The 20,717-nt window shown below is 38.8% G+C and overlaps 1 protein-coding gene across 1 annotated transcript in view; it reads left to right on the forward strand.

Annotated features, from left to right (window-relative positions):
* The window catches only part of ADAMTSL3 (ADAMTS like 3), a 563,622-nt gene that overhangs the window by 337,867 nt on the left and 205,038 nt on the right, over positions 1–20,717 (forward strand). Inside the window, exon 8 of the mRNA XM_036737163.1 lies at positions 12,634–12,708. Within this exon, the coding sequence (XP_036593058.1) occupies positions 12,634–12,708 (75 nt within the window). The remainder of the gene's footprint in view (positions 1–12,633; positions 12,709–20,717) is intronic.

Consider the following 20,717-nt stretch of genomic DNA (forward strand, 5'->3'; position numbering starts at 1 on the left):
TAGTGTGGAGCTGAGGTCAGAGGTGAAACAGCTGCTTCCCAGTCCCACAAAATGTATCATGTTTTGATATTTTAAGTATCAACCTCCCAAGACAGTATAATAGGAATTATGGTTACTGTTTCATATTTTTAGTCTTTCACAATGTTCATTTATGAGCCTTTTGAGTATTAGGCATTTCTTTTGTGTGGATGAATGCTGTCCGATATGGGATTTACATTGTACATTGAGTATCTTCCTATTCCCTTTTGGGGAAACCCTAGTCATGAGCCAAACCAAAGCTTTCTTTAAGTGGATTTTCTCAAATCATTAGAGAGTAAAGAGCTAGAGTATGCAGGAAGTGGGAAAGGGGGGAAAGAGCCTGATCCTTCTTTTTAGAGGCCAGGCACACCTAGGACCAAACCCCAGAAATAGAGCCCCTTAGTGAAACAAGGAGTCCCAGTCACCCTCCCCCCGTCCATGTCAGGAGGTTTATTGCTACAAAGGGCATCTTTTTATTCTAGTAGGTGAGACATCTTATGATCAGTCCATATAAATGAAGGTGTTTGTAAATATACACAAGTTCATTCATTAAATGAATGAGCAAGTATTTATTGAGGGCTTTATATGTGACCAACACTGTGCTAAACACCAGGAATACAATTTCAAAAGTGAGACAGTTTCTGTTGTTGTTGTTCATCTTTTATTCTCGAAGAGGATACCGCACCACACCAGAAAGGAGTGGAGAGACAATGCATATGTGCAATACATTTATTAAATGTTTCCGATATCCAGTAAATGTTTTTCGGATGTATGTAGATTGTGCTAGGCACTGGGGGAGATTAGTGAAGTTTAGCCAAGAGCAGGGTCCCATCCTTCACTGAGCTTACATACTGGTAGAGGCATAAGACATAAACCTAGCTCCAAATACATTGGAGAGTTACAAAACCAAGCCAAAGTCCTTTTGAAGTCAGAAAGAGAAGATCTTTGCCGACAGGGATTCAGGGTGACTTTGTGGGGATTGGAAGAAGCCTTTCACTTAGGCTTTAAAGGATAGGTCAGTAGTTGAAGAGGGAGAGTATAGGCATATTTAGGACAACATGAACAAAGGCCGGAAGGCCTGAAAATGCAGGGTTATTTCAAAGAGCAGAAAGCGGTCCATTTTTACAGTAGTGTAGAGCTGTGATAAGGAACATTATATTAAGTCTGCCATTGTAGAGTGTTGCCAAATTCTGGAAGTCCTTGAATGGCAGACAAAGGAATTAGCACTTTAATTGGTAGGCAAAAAGTAGTCCTTATACGATTTTTGATTAGGAAAAGGACATGACTTGATCTATGATTAAAGCATTCTTAATGGATAAGCCATCCCCTCAGAGTTTATTTTGGAGGAAGTTCCACAAGGAATGAAAAACTTGGACCCAGAATCTGGGAATGAGTCACAGAAATGTGAGTAACAAGGACAAACCAACCCTTAAGAAAGTTTAGACTAGGAGTAGGAGGAAGACAGTGTATGGTGCAAAAGGCTAGTTTGGGAAGACTTTTTGGTAGAGAGAGTAGAGGGGAGGTCAAATAATAATCATCATAATAATAATAACTGACATTTATATAGTGCTTTAAAGTTTTCATAGGGCTGTTGGGGAATTGCATGGAATTACATTTATTCCTGAACCCTAAAGCTTGTGCTTAGAGAATATGCCAGAAGGGACCTCGTTTTATCCAGGGCCAAGAAAGAGAACTCTAGCTGGACCTAAGATAGAGGGAAGGAGGAATTGGGAAGAGAAAAGAAACTTCTTGGAGAGAGAAGTAGGGTGAAAAAGGGGCTGTACCGTATTGCTATACTACCTACCTATGAGTCACATACCTGTTTGTAGATCCCCAATAGCCAGCTGAGTGGACTGGGACTCTTGACTTACTTCTGAAGGATAGAAACAGAAAAAAAGAAAAGTTTTAAGCAGGAGTATGCTGGGGTCAGCTTTAATTAAAGCCTACTGTTAAATTTTCAGTATGAGCATTTGCACATCAGAAATCTTCAAATGCTTTAAATCAGGGATCGAGTTATTGTTTTGTTGATTTTTCTAGACATAAGAACATGATGGACAAAATGTTAATAGTGCATTACATTTCAAAGTGTACCTTGTATACATTTTGGGGTGGGGGAGAGCCAGTTGTTAAGCATTTACTAGTACACTCCTCGTTTCAATATCTAGAACTTCTTCAGGAAGGAATGTCCATAACATTGAGTAATGTCTGCAGAAGGGACTTTTGGCAAGAAGAGAGAGTGTCCTGTTTTGGGTGCTCCTGGCATTCCATTAGATCTTATATGCATGTACCTGAGTAAAGGCTAAAAATAACATGAATCTGCTACTTCTATGAATATAGAGTGTTCCCATTCCTTAATTTTTAATATGGTTTGTTCATGTCTCTGTTTTTCTTGCTCTGAATCTGGCAAGACAAAATCCATATTTGGCTAAGATTTTCCACATACCATATGGAAGCACTTCTATGTAATCATGCTCTGTGTGAATGAAATGTGGAAATGAAGCCATGTCTCCCTTTTTGATTGTGTATCAGTAGTGCCTGCAGAATAAGTACCGTTTTCTGGGTAAAGGTTGCCAAGTGATTGTTCATATCTTAACTTGGATTCATACTGAGTCAGTGTCGAAATAAGACAGTATTGGCACATCCCTTCTCAGGAGAAAGTACACAAGGTTGTGAACAGGATATCATTTCCATCATATGCTGAGGCAAATTCAAGGTGCAAGAGTACAGATCCAAGATCTTCACTATGAGAAAAATGAGACAGTCGTTCAGCTGTAATATGCAAGTGTTCTACTCAAAGAAGGAGGAAGAGAGAGAGGCAGAATTAATAAGAGCTTTCCATGGGTGATTTGGAGCGAAAGCAAAAGATGCAAAAGACATATATGTACTAATGAGATTTAAAAAAGCAACAGATGGACCATATTCTTGCGACACAGACAAAACAGCTAATTGAAGAGTTGGGCATATATATTTAATTTTATTCCTACTGTGCCACTTATGGTCATATTCACCTAAAGAAAATGGTGTTGGGGTATAGTGGAACCATGGATGGGTTCCTTAATCCAAAAACCAGTGCCCTTACTATTACGGCTTCTTCCTAGAAAACTACTTTGACACCACTGTCAGAAACATTATACCTGGAGGGGTAGGCCATCAATCTGCCTCAAATAGAACTTCTTGTCTCCTAAGTGGCTTGGTGTTTAGAGGGCTGGGACTAGAGTCGGGAATGCCTAAGTTCAGATCCATCATCAAACACTTATTAGCTGTGTGGTCCTGTACAATTCATTTAACCTCTGTCTCCCTCAATTTCCTCATCTGTAAAATGAAAATAATAGTAGCACCTATTATACGGGGTTCTTGTGAGGATTAAATGAGGTAATGTTTCTAAAACAATTGGTACAGTCCCTGGCCCATCGTAGGCATTTGATAAACACTTGTTCCCTCCCTGCTCTCTCACTCTCTCTCTCTCCATATGTGTGTGTGTGTGTGTATATATATATATATATACACACACATATATATATATACACATATATATACACATATATATATAACTGGTTTCTCCTTTTTAATATAAGTATGAAGAAATCAACAAAAAAGAACTGAAAGCTACATAAACAACATAATCCAATCAGATGTAGTAATGTTGCTGAAATTGTCTTTCTAACATTAATGACCCAATATTCATCTCCTTTTGTATTCCCACATTGAATGGAAAAGGGTGGCCCCACCAGGAGTGTGGTACATCAAAGTATATCCAGATCAGCTACCTGGTTCATTTTAAAGGTATCTCAACATTTATTTAGTTGAGCTCAATAAGGAGGGCAACATGGTGTAAAGACAAGGAGTCAGGAGACCAGAGAGCTGAGCCCCATTTCCAGCTCTGGTATTGTTAACTACCTATGTGACCTTGGGTAGGTCACCATATTTTCACTGTACCTTGGTTTTATGATCTCCAGCATCCATTCTAGCTCTAACATTGTATAAATACATTTGTAGTGAATTCTTGGACTTTTTTTCTCCTTCTTTTAAAAATAGGTATAGAATTGAGGTAAGCTCAAAGAAAGAAGAGCTTCTTGAAGGATTCTCTGTTAAGTTCTTAATAGAGCAATCAGACAGTTAATAATTGATACTTTCTTTTTTGTGTGCTAGAACTCTCAGAATATCCAAAGAGGCTGTTCAGCACAGGCCAATTGCCAGGAAAAGAGGTTCATTTTGGGACAAGTATAGGATCTTCTGTTATTTATTAGAAAGGATAGTAGAAAGCCCTGACATGATGCTGTCATGAACAGTGAAATGCATTCTTAACTCTTGGAGTCATAATAACAACTCACATTTGTTTAGCGTTTTAAGGGTTGCGAAAGGCTTTCTTCATAACAATCTTCTCAGATACTAAGTGCAAGCATTATTACCCCTGCCTTACAGACAAAGAAACTGAGGCTGAGGAAAGTTAAGTGACTAGCCCATGGTCATACAGGTAAATCCTGGGACAGGATTTTGAACCTAAATCTCTTGACTCCAGGTCCATAACTCTATTCAGTATGCCATTGAATTCTACCCAATTTAGAGGTTGCCTCTTCCAGTCTGTGTTGATGGGTTCACTCTCATTGCAGCAGCTCCACATTGTCTTGAGCAGATTTTTCTCTTGGAGTGCCCCCTGGGTTCTTCTGTACTAAGTAAAGGCAGAATCCACCTAAGAGCCGTATTTCCCTCCCAAACACAACTTCAAATGGAGCAGCATTGAATGGGGGCTAGTTACAATTATCAGTAATGTCATAAGTGGGAAATGCCTTCCTGGCTAGCCAAAATTTAAACTATAAAACTGAGGTGAAGCGTCGAGAGATTATAATTTTAATGGTAACATTGGCACTCCACAGCTTGCTACTTCCTTCCTGTACATCTCGGGGTTTCTTACCTGATGGGTAGGGATAAGAGGAGCTGCCAGAGACTTTTTCTTTCAGGCTTGGGGAGAAGCATCACAGAACATGTTGCACTGGGTTCTCAAAGCCTCATCACATCTTTTCAACTCCCTCCTCTCTTGTTAGCACTGCAAACTCAACCGCTCTGGCTAGTTCTGGGCTATACTCCTAGAGTCAAGTCAAGTCATGTCAAGCCAAGTCAACTAGCACTTGTTAAGTACTAACTATGTACCAGGCACTGTGCTAAGCACCAGGGATGAAAATACAAACAGAAAGTCTCTGCCATCAAGAAGTTTACATTCTAATGGGAGAAGGCAACCCACAAAAGGGAACTTGGAAAGGGAAGTAGGTAGTGAAATAGAAGGTACCAGCCTCCTGGGCATTGAAGAGAAAACCCAGGAGGGTCAGAATTGCAGCCTGCAGAGGAATTAATACACGGCTGCCCTGGGGATCCTCCTTAAAATGGAGATTCAGGGAGGAAACAGCTGACCAGAGACAAAGACTACAGAGGCAGATGGTACTTCGTTGTGTGCAGTCCAGGGGTGGAATGAGCTTCCAGAGTAAAGAGGTTTCTGGGGCAATGTAGAGAAATTCCAAGAGAGTTACTATGCTAGGGCCTTTCCACAAAGAGGAGATCACCACCTTCTTGAAATTGGTCTTAGCAGAGATTCAGTCATCTTAAGACAAGTATTTGTTATAAGGTATTCATGACATCCTCTTTGATGTCAAAGAAAGTTTGACTGGGGCAGCTTTTTGTGGGGTCAAGATGCCCAGGGCCACATCTCATTAGTCATCCTAAAGAAGAAATCAACACAATTTGAATACTTGTGGTTTAAAGGGTTTGCTTGCTTTCTGTTTGGTTCACTAAGCTCACACTTTTACTTATTCCTTCTTGACAACAGCACTGAGTGTAGTCTCATGGGCATTATTTTCTTTAGTCTGTTGTACACCTGCTTTAAGCTAGGCACTGGGCATCAAAAAAGGGTCCCTTCCCTTGGGACTTCAGGCTTCTTAGGGAAGGGGTGACTTACACAGAGATTAGTAACCACAGCAGATAGCAGAGGCTAAGTGTCAGATGAGCATTTGGGGCAGTAAATGTTCCAAGAGGAGTTTGAAAGCCTCTTCCTCAGTTAAAAAGGTCTGGGCCTCACCCTCTGGGCTCCCGGCCAGACTCTGATCAACAGGAGGGACTCATCTCCTCTACTTTTCCCTCACCAGCTTTCTCAGTCACTAAGGGAAGGGAAAAAAAGGGAAAAGAGGACCCAGCCAGATGTAGAGTTCTATCCTTTCTGGGAGTGTCAAACCTCTTGTCTAGCTTTTGCCAAAAAGAGGTTTTTTCTACCTTTTTGCTTTTTTGCTTCTCTTCTCTAAAAAGGGAAGAAATGTTCCAGATCCCTCCCATCTGCTTATGTTATTCTAAAGCTGACTGGCTACTTTTTCTTTTTTAAAACGTACAGTGCTGGTTTACTAAATTAACAGGCCTGCCTGGAGGTTCCTTTAGAAACTGCTTCAAAAACAAGTTTAAAGTGTCAGTATCTTTTACAACACCCCAGAAAATGAAACAGACTCCTGGAGAGAAAAGCAGCTGCTTCACTCCCAGCTCCCTGTATGGTGTATATCTTAGATCACTTATTTCTTGGTGTGATGGAGATGGTATTATTTATTTCCACTATAATAAAATCAGTCAAAAACTTTCTTAAATAAGAGGGCACAACATTGTAATGCCAAGGTTAATTTGGGTCACAGAGAAAACCAAAAACTTTTAAACACTCAAATTGAAGGATTATAGTGGAAAAGCTGTCTCTTATCAAATATTGGCAGTTGGTGTGTTTTTAGTGTTCTAATTAAGTACGGCAGTGGTTTTTCCAGCACGCAACTGGCTATTTTGCATTTTCTCCACTTCCTATGTCTGAAAAAGGTTAGGGGAGTTTCCTGGGACTGGGTGTACCAAAGATTGGCAAGTGAAGAGGCTATGCTGGCAGGAGAGATTATCTCCTCGATATCTGGGGCAAGGTGGTACAGGAAAACGAAATACTGCTGCCAAGGTCCTGCTGATAAGTTGGGGCAGGAAATAAGTTTTAAACTTATAGGCCCTGGAAATTTACATCTCTTGTTTGGGTTAATAGGATTTAGAAGTGAAAAGAAAGCTGAAGATCATTTAGTCCAACCTCAGATGAGGAAACTGAACCAGAGAAGGGAATTGATTTGCCCAAGGACACCCACACAGTCATTCAAAACTAGGTCTTCAGGTTTTCCATCCAAGTTCTTTCCATTACACTACTCTCTCTGGGGTGAGTGACCTTGGATTCTTATTTTCTGGATAAGTGGTGCTTTCTGATGGTCACAAGGCCACATTCATGATCTGTAGGCCTCCTTGCTTTACCATTTGCCTTTATCATGTGGATTGGCTGGATTTCTAGCTGGATCCCTGATATGTTTCTTCCTGCGTTTTTTTTAAGTTGTATTAGGTGACTATAGTACCTGAATGACATAGTATGAAGACTCAGTTTACCTGTACAGAATTTCATGTTGTGATCAAACAGAACTTAAAGTTAATTTGACAAGAATGTAACAATATAGGAAACTTAGGCCACATAAATTTCATAGTCAGTAGAAAGGATACTACCAGGGTACCCAGGCAGAAGACCTGGGTTTGAACCGAGACTCTGCCTCTTTTTAGCCTTGTAGTGTTGAATAAGTAATGTTATCATTCATTTAAAATGTGTGTGTATGTATGTATGTGTGTGTGTGTGTGTATTCAATTCCATTTTATTTTCAAGTCTATATTCTTTCCCTCTCAACTTTTCTCCCTCCCCCTTTCCCTTTACTGTACTTTAAATATGGTAGCCACTTAGAGTTTTTGGATAAATAAATGAATAGCAGACAAAGTTGCTGGAGGGCTCCTGGATCATTGAAAAGCTCCCAAATAGCTCAAAGATGAAGCCAGGGATACTGTCCTGTTATGTCTATCAAAAAAAGTTTTAAGTATCAAAGTTTTGATTTTAGTTAGACTAATACGGTCATTATTTTCATTCTGGATTCTGGATCCCTGGGTCTCTCAAGGATCCACAAGACACCATTTGGAATCAGTTTTCTAGTATGGTTTAGTGCACTGAACTTAGAGTCAGGAAAACCTAGTTTTGGACCTTGCCTGATAAATGTGTGATCCTGGGCAAGTCACCTAACTTCTGTACCTTAGGTTTCAAATCTGTAAAATGGGGAAGGGCTGGAGCTGATGGCCTTTAAGATCCCTTCCAGCTCTTAATCTATGATCCTATGACCCATAAACATAACTAGAGAGAAGAGTTTAGAGACCACAGACACTCCTGAAATTCTACCAAGGATTTATTCATTTGGGTTAACATGAAAACACTCCTGGGAAGTTTAGGGGGTGGGAGTAGAAGCTATCAAAGAATCATGCCTAAAGGGTAGTACTAGGCTATTAGACTAATGTGGGTAGTCCCTCCACTAGAAAAGCAGGTAATCCAATTAGTGTGGCCGTGGCCAAGTCCTGACTCTGGAATTAGAGGGCCTGGGTTTAAATTCTGCCTCTGGCATGACCTACATGATTTTTGGATAAATCATTGGAACTCCTTGGACCTCATTTTTCTCATCTGTAAAATGAAAGAGTTGAACTAATTGGCTTTTTTTAGCTCTTGATCTAAAATCAATTTTAAAAACTAAACTAGAACTAGAGAAAGGCTTGAGTAGATCCTCCATGAAACAGTTTTTAAAAGAAAGGATCTGATCAAAGAACACACAGGATGAGGAAATATACTTTCATCATAGCCTGCACTAGCAGAGGGAATATCCTCCATGGCTAAGATCCATTGGAGGGTCAGAGTCTAAATGTTTGTTGAATGAATAAATTATATAAACTAAATACAACAACTAGAGAACTTCATGAGTTAAATAATATTTCATAAGATAGAGATTGCATATGAATATTTCATAAGATAGAGGTATTATATATTCATGCATCCTTTTAAGTAATATATAAATGTCTCCACAGGTTGCATGCTATCTTCTAGTTGATTTCCTTGCCGATATTCTAAATATAAGGTCAATCCTTAATTTCTAAAGAAGAGTTGAACAGTAAATCACCCATTTATCATCTTTCCATCATGCCAATTAGAAAACGTTTCAAGCATCAGCTATCCGTGAAATCTATCGAGGTTTTTGTTCAAATATGACAGGGATCAAGTGATAGCATCCCTTGCCAAACTAACACCTGAAATGGTTAATTACATCGTAGTAAATCATGACCAAGACAAATTAATGTTCTAACAAAAACATATCTAAAATGCAGTTACTAACCTTGTAAAGTTATTTTTTGTTACTCAGATATTAGAGAAAAGATTTCAAGAGGTCTGTTTATTTCATCCCTCTACCAGCAGTGACAGTTATGTTCATGTTCCCTCAGAGAAATGGAAAATTATCTTAGGTTTTGCTTGTTGTTTTGTTTTTGCTTTTTCCAAACTGAGAGGGGAAAAAATCCATATATTTATGGAAAAGGACTTGTGCGTTTTCTGATGTAACCAGAGCCCTTGTGCTGCTCATTATTGACCTTCGGAGCCAGAACCACAGAATGACAGTAAATGAAAGCAAGCTTTAACTTCACTCTTGAAGGATTTCCCCTTCATATGGCTCTATGATAAAGCAGCAGCTTTAGTCACACTGTACCCGGGGAATTACTGGAAATACCACTGTGGTTATAGCCTTGAAGGGAGTTTAAATAAAGTAATTTAAGTTGGGGCTGTAAGGCATGCAAACCCTATGTGTAGGAAATATAATACATAGCATGTGCTTCACAAGTAATAGTCAATATATGTCTATTGAATGACTGAGGCACCTACTGAAAATGAGGTACAGTACTAGGGATACAAAAAAGATACAAAGATAAAGTCCATCCCCTTCTTCAGGGAGCAGATCAGATGCTTCCCATCTCAAGAGCCTTCTCCAAATCCTTCCATCCCCCTTTCCCTAGGTGAATCAATGAGCAAGCATTTATTAAGTGCCTACTACATACCAGCCATTATTCCAGGCACTGAGATTATAAGAATAAAAATGAGAAAATCCTTGATGTTAAAAAGTTTATGTTTTTCCAGGGAAAATGCTATATAAATTTAAGTATATTCAGAATAAACACAAAATAAATATATGGTAGTTTAGGGAAGGACACCTTTAGTTGGGGGGAATCGTACGTAGAAGGTGTTACTTGACCTGAAGGATTCTAAAAGGTAGAGGTGAAAAAAGAATGCATTTCAGGTGTGGGCAACAGCCAGTACCATGACCAAAGTGTGCTGAGAGTAGGTGGAGTTGAATCAGCAAGAAGACCATTTTGGCTGGATTATAGATTCCGGGAAAAAAAGAGTACAGTAAAGTACAAATGAACAATCTCTTCATCCTTGAATTTTTCATTGTGTTGCCTGGACTTCTCTCCCACATTTATTTCACTTTTTCTTGTATCCTAGCTATTTGTCTTTCCTCCATAGTGCCTCAGATGAAGAAGTGCCCTGTCTTGAAGTGAAAAATGGTGCCATCACTGTCCTCAAGAAGTTTATAGTCTAATAGGTAGAAAAAAACACATATGAAAATAGCTTTGGTAATATAATAGAAAGTTAATAAATCCATAGATGAGGTCAGACCAAGCATCCTGAGAGATTCAAGGAGTGAGGGATGAAGCTTTTACTCAGTGTGAAGTTTTGCAGCTGTGGTGCTGCATAACACAGTATTATGAGATGCTGTGTACCACATCTAAGGGAATACCTTTTTGACACAAGTTAAAAAAAAACAACAAAATAAAAAAAAACAACAAAAAAGTAAAATCAGGCAGTTTGTCACTTTAGCAGAGCCAACTCTGTTTTGATGAATTGACTGGCTCCAATTAAGACCTTTGTTATTAAACAAATTGTCATATTGAGAACAGCCTTGTCAGCACTGCCATAATCTGCTAATCACTCATGACAGTTAATTAGTCCTGAACTTTAACTGTGCAATATCTTCAACACCATCCTATGGCAACTTATGCCTAAGGACCAGTTTTCAGTAGCAAGAATGTGCAATGTCATAGGAACATAGATCTAGAGTTGGGAGATGCTTCAGGAGTCAATCTATTTCAACCCCCTCATTTTACAGATAATGAAACTGAGGCCCAGAGAGGTTAAGTGACTTGTGGGAGGTCAAGCAGGTAGTAACATTAGAGGTGGGATTTGAACTCAGGTTCTCTGACTAGAGCCATTGCTTTCTACTGAGTTCCTCTTCCAAGGGGGCACATTTACCTCCAGATTGACTTTCAATTATTGCCACAGTCACAGCACCCTTCTCAAAACTTATAAAACAAAGGTCAAAATTATGGTCACCCAGTTAGAAAGGTTACCAGTCCCTATATTATACATTCATGAAATTCTTTCCTAAACAGACAAACTAAAAGCTATTACTTTTTAAAAAGAAAAATTATTTTACCAGGATTTCTTTCAAAATGTTTCTTGGGGGTGGGGATAGTTCTTTCTTTGTTCCTCACTTATTTTTAGTCATACCCATAGTCCCAAGAGCTAGAAAACAGGAAAATAAGGAGTGGGTTGAATGAGAAAAAAGAGCATGAAAATCAGCTGAGAGAAAGCCAGAATATGAAAATGGGGCTAGGTCTGTAATAGATCAGAGTGAGAAAAATTCAGAAATGTTTCCTTGTTTGGGTTAACTTTATACAGGTGGAGGTAGTTTCAGGGTGCATGCAAGGCAGGGTTTATTGCTAGGAGAAATGGCCTGACATAAATTTCTAGATCTAAACCAAAGCATAATAATTAGTTAGTGTTGTGTGGGTGATTGATTTCCTATGCATCTTGCTACTTATGCTGTGATCTGTGACGGGAAATGAGGTATTGGGCAAAATATGATGGAACAGCTGGACTGGTTGCATTTATGTGTGGGAGGGAATGGAGTGAAACAAACTAAGCAGATCCATGAATCAGTCCAGAGATTGCAAAATAAATTCAGATGGAATCCATAGAATATAAATATGTAACTAATTTGTTCTTGATATTTGAGTTATTTGAGCTTATAAAATTTAATTTCCCACTACTCAAAACGACTTCCAAGGTTGTTGTTGCTTGTGTGTGTGTGTGTGTTTCCAAAACAACTTCATTGCTTTGACTGTTAAAATGGGACTAGTTGTAGAATGATGATCTTTGAGCCAGAAGATGTGGTTTTTCTTCTTACTTGTCATGTGACCATAGGTAAGTGCACTTTACTTCTCATTTCATTGTCTCTGTGTTTGACCCTTATGACCTTCAACTCACTGAAGTCGAACAAGGGGACACTCCAAAATATGCGTACGTGTGTTATCTCTCCCAGTAGATGAGGTGAGGAACCTGCACGCTTGAGGCCATGTGTGGCCTTCTAGATCCTTAAGTATGCCACCCTCAAGGCCACAGTAAGTCTCACGAGGGCAGGAAGCCTTTCATTCTTGTCTTTCTTTCCTCCTAGGTGTCAGTCAGTGCAGGGCACATAATAGGCAATGAAAAAATACTTAATTGCTTGATTAATTATTTTGGAATGAAATATAATGAAATGGAATACCACAAAAACCTATTTGAAGTTAAAATGTGAAACCCAAGAATGAGTTTTTGATTAAGTTTTGTGTTTTAACATTGCTATCACACTCTGTTCTTACCACAGCTCTCTTGTTGTTTCTTCCTAGGGGAAGAAAATGTGATTGCCGTTCCACTAGGAAGTCGAAGTGTGAGGATTACTGTGAAAGGACCAGCACACCTCTGTAAATATCTCATTTATAAGATGTGCGCCTTGTGTTTATTTCCCAACCAGAAGAGAATGAAATCCCTCTTTAAAAAAACCCACACCCTTGTATTATTTACATCTGTGGAATATAAAGAATGCTTTTCGTAGATGTGATACTAACCAGTGGGGGATGTAGAAAGTAAACAAAGTCCTTGGAACCATTCTAAGAATTTTCCATCCAGATTTGTTGTGTTGGAGTTGGAATCAGATCCTTAAAGTATCTCTGGCTGCCACACTGTGAGCCTAAACCCCTGATGGAGCACAGGGCTCTCTTTGTTTTAAGGTGAAAAGCAGCTTTTCCACATTGCTTCACTAATCACAAGAGTATAAAGTATGCACTTTAAAAAACACAATTAAAAAATGTGGGGCTATATATATTAAGTTTGCTAGTCTGCTAGCAAATTGATGAGCTTCTTTCCATGACAGGATCTGTTTGTTCTGGTAAGCATTACTTCAGAACTTCAGGGATCTATGATTCCATCAGTGCTGATGAACCCTTCATGGACCACAACCTGTCTCCTACAGGAGTAGCTGTGGAATCCTGGCCAAGTCACTTCATTTGTCTGAGCTTTGACTTCCTCATCTAAATGGGGATAATAGGACCTACTTCAGGGTTGTTGAGAGGCTCAAATGAGTGAATGTATATAGAGTGGTTTTCAAATCTTTATAGCCCTATATAAATGTCAACAAGTTAGTAGCAACGGTGGTGGTAAAAGAAGATGGTGAAGAAGTGAGACCAAGAACAAGATGATGACAATGATAATCCTCAGTAGGTTTAATAACCAAAAAATTTCATCACTGGTGACCAACCCTTCTGGCTAGAAGCCACTGTGAATTTAGACTGGTCCTGGGAGAGGAAAAGCATAAAGGACATTGCTAGGTACTTATCTGAAGCCTTTTCAGTTTGGTAGCAGTTTCCAAATTTGTACTAGCCTTTGATAGTGCATGGTAAGGGTGATCCTTGTTGATTGAGAGGCAGAATGGAACATTGGAAAGAACACTAGATGTGGCATCAAAAGACCTAGGATCACATTCTTCCTCAGTCCCTTAAGTGACTTTGGGCAAGTAATTCAGTAATCATTTATTAAGCACCTAGTCTGTGCCATGCAGTGCGCTAACTGGACCTCCTTAGTCCTCAGTTTCCTCATATGTAAAACAAAAATGTTAGATTCAATATCTGATGTCTGATAGACTACTCTTACTGTTATGTAACATATAATTATTAGGTAACATATATTATTGTATAGCCCTTCTGGGAAAGAGGCTTCTCTTTACTCTCAAAATGAACACCTCCAAAAATATATCAGGACCTGTCAGAGATCCCAGGGAATGTTATAGTATAAACATCATAGCTCTCTAGTCTCCTTCATTTTCTCTTCATGGAATGCAGAGCCTTATAGACCCTCAAAGGAGCTGGGGCGGTTAGGACAATTTCAGCCCAAACAACCATCCTCAGAGTTTCAGTCCCTATTACCAAGAGGAAAAAAAATCGCCGCTTCGGGGTTACCCACATTTCATTCTTAGGGATGAGGAATCATATTCATTTTTAAGTAAGAAGTCCTGTAGTTAAGGCTTTTTTTCTGGGTCATCTTTTATTTGATTTTATTTTTCTAAGTAACTTCTTACAAGGAGGAAAATCCTTGGTTGCTCTCTTCTTAGTGCCTTCTAAATTCAGTGGGATTTTTGGAAACCGGGTTCAACTTCTGAAAATAGAATTGCCCTTTGTCAAAGGTTTCCATTTAAAGTGTTTCACTTAAGGTTCTCCCAGCTGCGATCCCGTCCTTTATTAAAACAGTAGGGAATTGTTAGAAAGCATTTGAAGGCAATAATGAGGCAGTTAATGAACTGGAAGAGGACTTAAGGAAATCCTGTATGTGGTATAATTTAAATTTGGAAAGCAAGAGAAATTTAATGATGCTGGCGGCGTGAGCAGTGAATGGACCAGAAATGCCTTTCACACCTTTAGTTTCATTAGACAAACTGTTATTATAAAGCCATGCAGTTGCTTTTGTTAAACAAACAAAATTCAAACTTATATCCAAGTAAGTATCGTTGCTCTTCCAGGAAGTCATCTTCAGAGGCTATACATGCTTATTCTGTTGATTCTACCTTGTAATTGGTCAAAGCATTTCCGGAACTCCCTTTTGAGAATTGATTTTAGAGGCTAGAGCAGGCCAGTATCCTCATTGCTCTTGGAAATAGCCAAAAGTCATTTAGAGACAAATTTATCCAATGAGAGGAGGCAGTAACTATTAACTACAATCGTCTGCATTCATTTAAAACAGTAAAGTGATGCTCCCAATCCTAGAAGAGCAATATAATTATCCCATGTGCATTGATTATTTCAGAGGTCCTAATTACTTGGAAGACAGTATGGTCTTGTGCTGGTCCTGGACTCAAGATTGATCTCTGACATTTGTTTCAGCCATAGCAGGTCACCTAATCTCATCTATAAATTGGAGATAGTGATACATACTGTGAGTTGTCTGTCCTGAGGCTGAGAGAAGATAATGTATGTAAAGTGATTTGAAAAATTTAAAGGGCTCTGTAAATGTCAGCCAAAGTTATTAAGAATGCACAGAATAATGTGCATTTGCATGTGCAAACATAAAGTATTTAGGGGTTAAAATGCAAAGTGTGCCTATAAAGTAATGAGAGATTTTCTTGTGGCTTGTAAACTGTAGAGTTCCTATAGAGAATCAAGTAATGCCCATGACATTGAAATAAACATCTAGCCCCTTAAGGTGATTATTTTGAAGGATAAAACTCATTTGGATATTTATAACCTCTTATGTTTGTCTGCTGTCTCAAGCAATCTCTTTACCTTGTAGTCAGATGCATTTGGGTTATACTGCCCTGCACACAAGGCTCTAAAATGTTCCTATTTCATAGCCCGAGAGCTGAAATGGAACTCAAAAACCATTTAGTTCAATGCCTTCATTTTATGGATGAGAAGACTAAAGTCCCATTGGTGACTTGCCCAAGGTCATATGGATGGTAAGTGTAAGACACAGGACTTCCAACTAGATCCTCTGACCCTAGAGCCCATGCTGTTCCACTCTATTGCCAGGGGTGACAGTTAGACCCCTTTGCTTAAAAAGACCTTTGTTGTGGCTTATCTTGCATTTCCCCTACAAATGTTTATGGATATTATGCTTTGGGGAATACAAATAATCTGCTGTATGAAATGGTTTAGAAGAATTTCTAAACTTCTAAATAAAGGAGTTTTGTTGTTATCATTGAGTTGTTTTACTCATATCCAACTCTTCATGACCCCATTTGGGGATTTCTTGACAAAGATACTGGAGTGATTTGCCATTTCTTTCTCCAGCTCATTTTATAGATGAGGAACCTGAGACAGACAAAGGTTTAAGTGACTTGCCCAGGGTCACACAGCTATTAATAATAATAATAGTAATGATAAGTGTCTGAGGCCAAATTTGAACTCAGATCTTCCAGACTCCAGGGCTAAAACTCTATTCACTGTACCACCTAGCTACAAAAAAAAGAAGGAAAGAAAGAAAAAAGAAGTAGGTTTTTATTTATTAAACTTTTTTTTAGCATTCATCTCCACATTCAGTATTTCTTCATCTTAATTTATAGATGTAGTTTTTTGTGAAGTTAGCAGCTGAGAGGTTTGCTTCTGTGTGACTTAGCTGCTGTCCCTTTAATTAAGAGCAATGCTTCTCCTGGAGAAAATACATGATTTTTGCACATGGGTCAGCATGGATCTATAGAACAAACAGTGGCTTTGAAATCTGAGAATTGGGGGTCAGATTTTACCTTTGGCACATACTGTATGCATGATCTTAGGCAAGTCACTGCCTCGGTTTCCTTGTTCAATGAATGGATTGGACTAGATGGCCTCTTAGGTCCCTTCCAGCACTAGATCTATGATTCTACAATGATTTCTAATAACAGCAATAATATTATAATGTTGTAAATCATAATATTATAATTATAATAGCAATAATATTGCTCTAACGCCATTTGCCATAGAATGGGTTTAAATATGAGGCAGTACCATTTTGAGTACCAGCAAAGAGTGTCAATTACTCCTAATGATGTTCATATAATCTCACAAGAACTAAAAAAAGGTCCCCAAGCACACTGAGTAGAGCTCCTATGAAAATTTTTTGGAAGAACATGTATAATAGGTAGGAGAAAAGGAAACAGATAAATTTCAGCCGGTATTATTGGAGACAGTTGCTTACACTGACTACATCACAGATCTATCAAAGTAAGTATTGGAGCACAGTTACTGAAAGGCTTTGTTTTAAGGCAGATCCCTTGTAACAACTAACCAGTGTATAGTCAATTCTTCTCCACCCTCCTCCCAAGCACATTGCTTAAAGAGAGTCACAAACCATAATCTTTTCCATAGGAATACTATTGAGAGAGGCCACATATCATGGTGGATGGAGATCTGGCTTGTTGTCAGGAAGCCTTGTGTTCATGTCTTTCTCCTGATAAATAGTGGCTGTGTTACCTGGATAAGTCACCTTAATTTCTCAGTGTCCCAGGAAGCTCTCCAAGACTAAGTTGAGTAGCAGTCGTGGACTGCATTGGTAGAGGGAGATTTCTCGCTGGGAACAACCCTAATATTATCCTCGTTTTGCAGATGAGGAAATTGAGAGTGAGAGGAGTTAAGTGATTTACCTAGGATTATATAGCTAATAAATGTCTGAGGCAGGATCAAAACTCAGGTCCTCCTAAGCCCAAATCTAGTACTCTATCCATTGAGTCACCTAACTACTCCAACACTAAATAAATCATACAGTCGATATTATGAATAATACATCATTAAACCAAAGGGGCAATGATGATGTGCCTGTGTAATCATCTATACCTTCACTAAAGTCCTACTTCTATTCCTCATTGTGGGTTTGCAAAGACCGCATCAATGGAGCACAAAGTCTGACAGGTTCCACAAAGCTGGAAAGGATTTGAGTAGAGGCACAGCCGTAATGTTTGAGGACCAGCCCAGATAAGTCCAGAGAGCCTTATGAACAAAAGGCTACTCAATGATAAATTTTCTTGGCTATATCAAGTACTCACAGAGATGACCTACTAAGGCCCCCAAATGAAAACCTCTAAGTTTGTTTCCCTAGCTTTTCATTTTTCTTTTTCTTAGCAACTCAGTGCCAGGATAGCCTTTTGTTTTCCTTCCTTCCTTCCTTCCTTCCTTCCTTCCTTCCTTCCTTCTTTCCTTCCTTACTTTATCTCTCTCTCTTCTTTCTTTCTTCACAAAATCTCCAAAGAAGAAAAATAAATTACATTCTACCAGTCCTAAAATGTCAGAGCTAATAAAGAATTTTGAGATCATTTAAAACAATTCCCTCATTATACATAAAAGTTACCCTCTGTGTTGTTGAAGGTAGTGCCCACACCAGTGAGCCATACGTCCTTGATGAATTTAAGTAATGATGATTTTGGAGGCAGCGTGGTACATAAAAAAGCACTACTGGCTTAAAATCCAGAGGATCTGGTTTCAAATATTCATTAGAAAATAAATAAGATTATCTAATTAGAAACAATTTTACTATAATCATAGAATACAAAAAGGCCTTTTGGGAAGGATTTGTCTAACCCATTTCTCTTAGCAAAGTACTATGTACAGCAAGTTTGAAGTGATAATTTCTTTGTCTCTTTATAAATAATATCTCTACAGCAAGGAGAGGCCAATTTAAATTATCCCATTTATCATTTTTTAAAATGCAGCTATTTCAGCACATAAATATTTGGAAGCCTAACTAGGGACTTCCTTGAATTTAATCTTCTAGTTTCTCTTTTTTTTCTCTCTCTGTTTTTCTCACCTACTAGTCCCCAAATCCCTCTTTCAGCAACACCAAAGGTAGCAAGGGTGAAAAGACCTTGTGAAAGGGAAACCTGAGAAGTGTGGATAGGGGGTAAATGGAGGCGTAATCACTCATTTGCCTACTCAGGGGAATTTATGGGCTGATTTTATGTGGATTTTTACTTCTTGATATTAGCTAGAGAGGCTGTGTTCAGTTTGCCCCTCTTGTCATCTTCCCAAATCACTACCTGGCCCCAGTAACATAGGTCCTTGACTCTGGAAACTAGCTAAAAAGTGAACATGGGGGTGAGATTGGAAGCAGGGACATTAATTGAAATATAAAGCCTGGGAAATTCGGGTGTGCCTGGATCTAGTAAAGTAGAGCCTCTTGAGTGTAACAGTAATCTCTAGGTCTTCAATTCAGATTTATTATAAAAAGCAATCTCATTATTAATTACAAGGGGCTAGGGATCTGCAAAATTGCCACCATTAAAACATATAGTCATAGGAAATCTCATCTCAGCATCTGAATTGCTTTAATTCCTAGTGAAATGGTTTTATTGAGCTGAATTGCCTGAGTAATTTGCATTCATGACCTCAGTCTGAGAGAATCTGAACAAATAATTTCACCCTTTGACTCAGCTTATTCATGAATATAATTGGGAATCAAAATTCTACTGCCCTTTACCTAATATAGAGAGCATGAGAGTTTTCATGGATGGAAAACTTTGGGGTTCTTTGGCACGGAGATACTTCCCTTCCACCCCAACCCAATGAGCATAAAGCAGTCCAGTGGTCTGTGCCACTGATGAAGAACAGCAGTGTGCCTGTCTGCTTGTCTCTGCTTACCTAAATTGGGAATGTGCTTTAGTGCTCACAATTTCAATCAATTCTAACAACATGCATTTATTAAGTGCCTACTATATGCCTACCAGGAACTATGTTTGGCACTGGGGCTACAAAGAACAAAAAGAAATAGTCTTTGCCCACAAAGAATTAATGAAGCCAAACAATCAAGATGAAACAAAAACTGGACTTAGGTTACAAATTTCACAGCTCTTTTCTCCCTACTCTTTAAAGCACCCCCTTCACATACCCTCAAGTAGTGACTTAAGGGGTGTGTGTGTGTGCGTGCGTGTGTGTGTGCACGTGCATGTGTGTGATATAAAAACATTCAGTGAACTCAGCAAAGTACGCAGTCTGGATGTTGTCTATCACCTATTTGAGTAGATTTTGGCTGAGTCAACAACTGAGTATTTGCACATTTTGTAATTCTAGTTAGATACCTAATTTTGTCTGAAGGCTGTTTTCTCCTATAACCTTTTTTCCTTTTATGGACATTCTTCTTTATTAGCCTTTTCCTGTTTTTTTCCCCTTGAACCTAGTCTCTGTATTAGCTTTTCTCTTATTACATTTTCAACTAGTAGGGTGGTATCACAGAAGGGAGGCAATCTTTATATTCAAGTCATTCCTCTGACATTGATAGTCCTGTGACTCTTGGCAAATTTTTAACCTCTAAGGCACCCTAGGCAACTCAGTGAGACGGTAAGATACAAAGTACTCCATGCAGATAGTTTCTGTATCCAGACTTCTCCACATCTCTGAAATCACAGGTCTAGAAAAAAAAACCCAAAGCATTTTAATGTCAGTTAATTGTCTTTTAAAGATAAGAACATATTTTTGCATTTTGTGTTTATTAATTGCCTTCCCCTTTCCCCTGCCCCAATCTCATTTGATCCTCACAACAACCTTATGAAGCAGGTAGTACAAGTATGATTGTTCCCATTTTAGAGATAATAAAACTGAGATTCAGAGCCAGGTCCTCTATCACTAGATTTAGAACATTTTCCACTACATACATCACCATTGCCTTTCAAGGAACCTCATGGGAAGTAGGAAAAAAGTACATTGTCTTCTACTTTTCAAATATCTAATATGGTCAGGGCTTTATTCCAGACTTTGATTTCAAGGTCATTGCCTCAAAGCAGCTGGTTCTTGTGTGCTTGAAAGTAGCCAGCATACTTCATACCCCTCTAATAAATTCTCCAAATCAGTAGCTCACTTCTACCCTTGACTTTTCCCAGAAACATTCTCTGCCTTTCTGTCAGTGATAACCAGCGATGCCTGCAAAAGGTTACAGTCTTTTATGGATTTAGCACCAAGCTCTCTGGAATTCCTGCAGCAGCCAC

This window comes from Trichosurus vulpecula, chromosome 8, assembly GCF_011100635.1.
Source record: "Trichosurus vulpecula isolate mTriVul1 chromosome 8, mTriVul1.pri, whole genome shotgun sequence".
NCBI lineage: Eukaryota > Metazoa > Chordata > Mammalia > Diprotodontia > Phalangeridae > Trichosurus > Trichosurus vulpecula.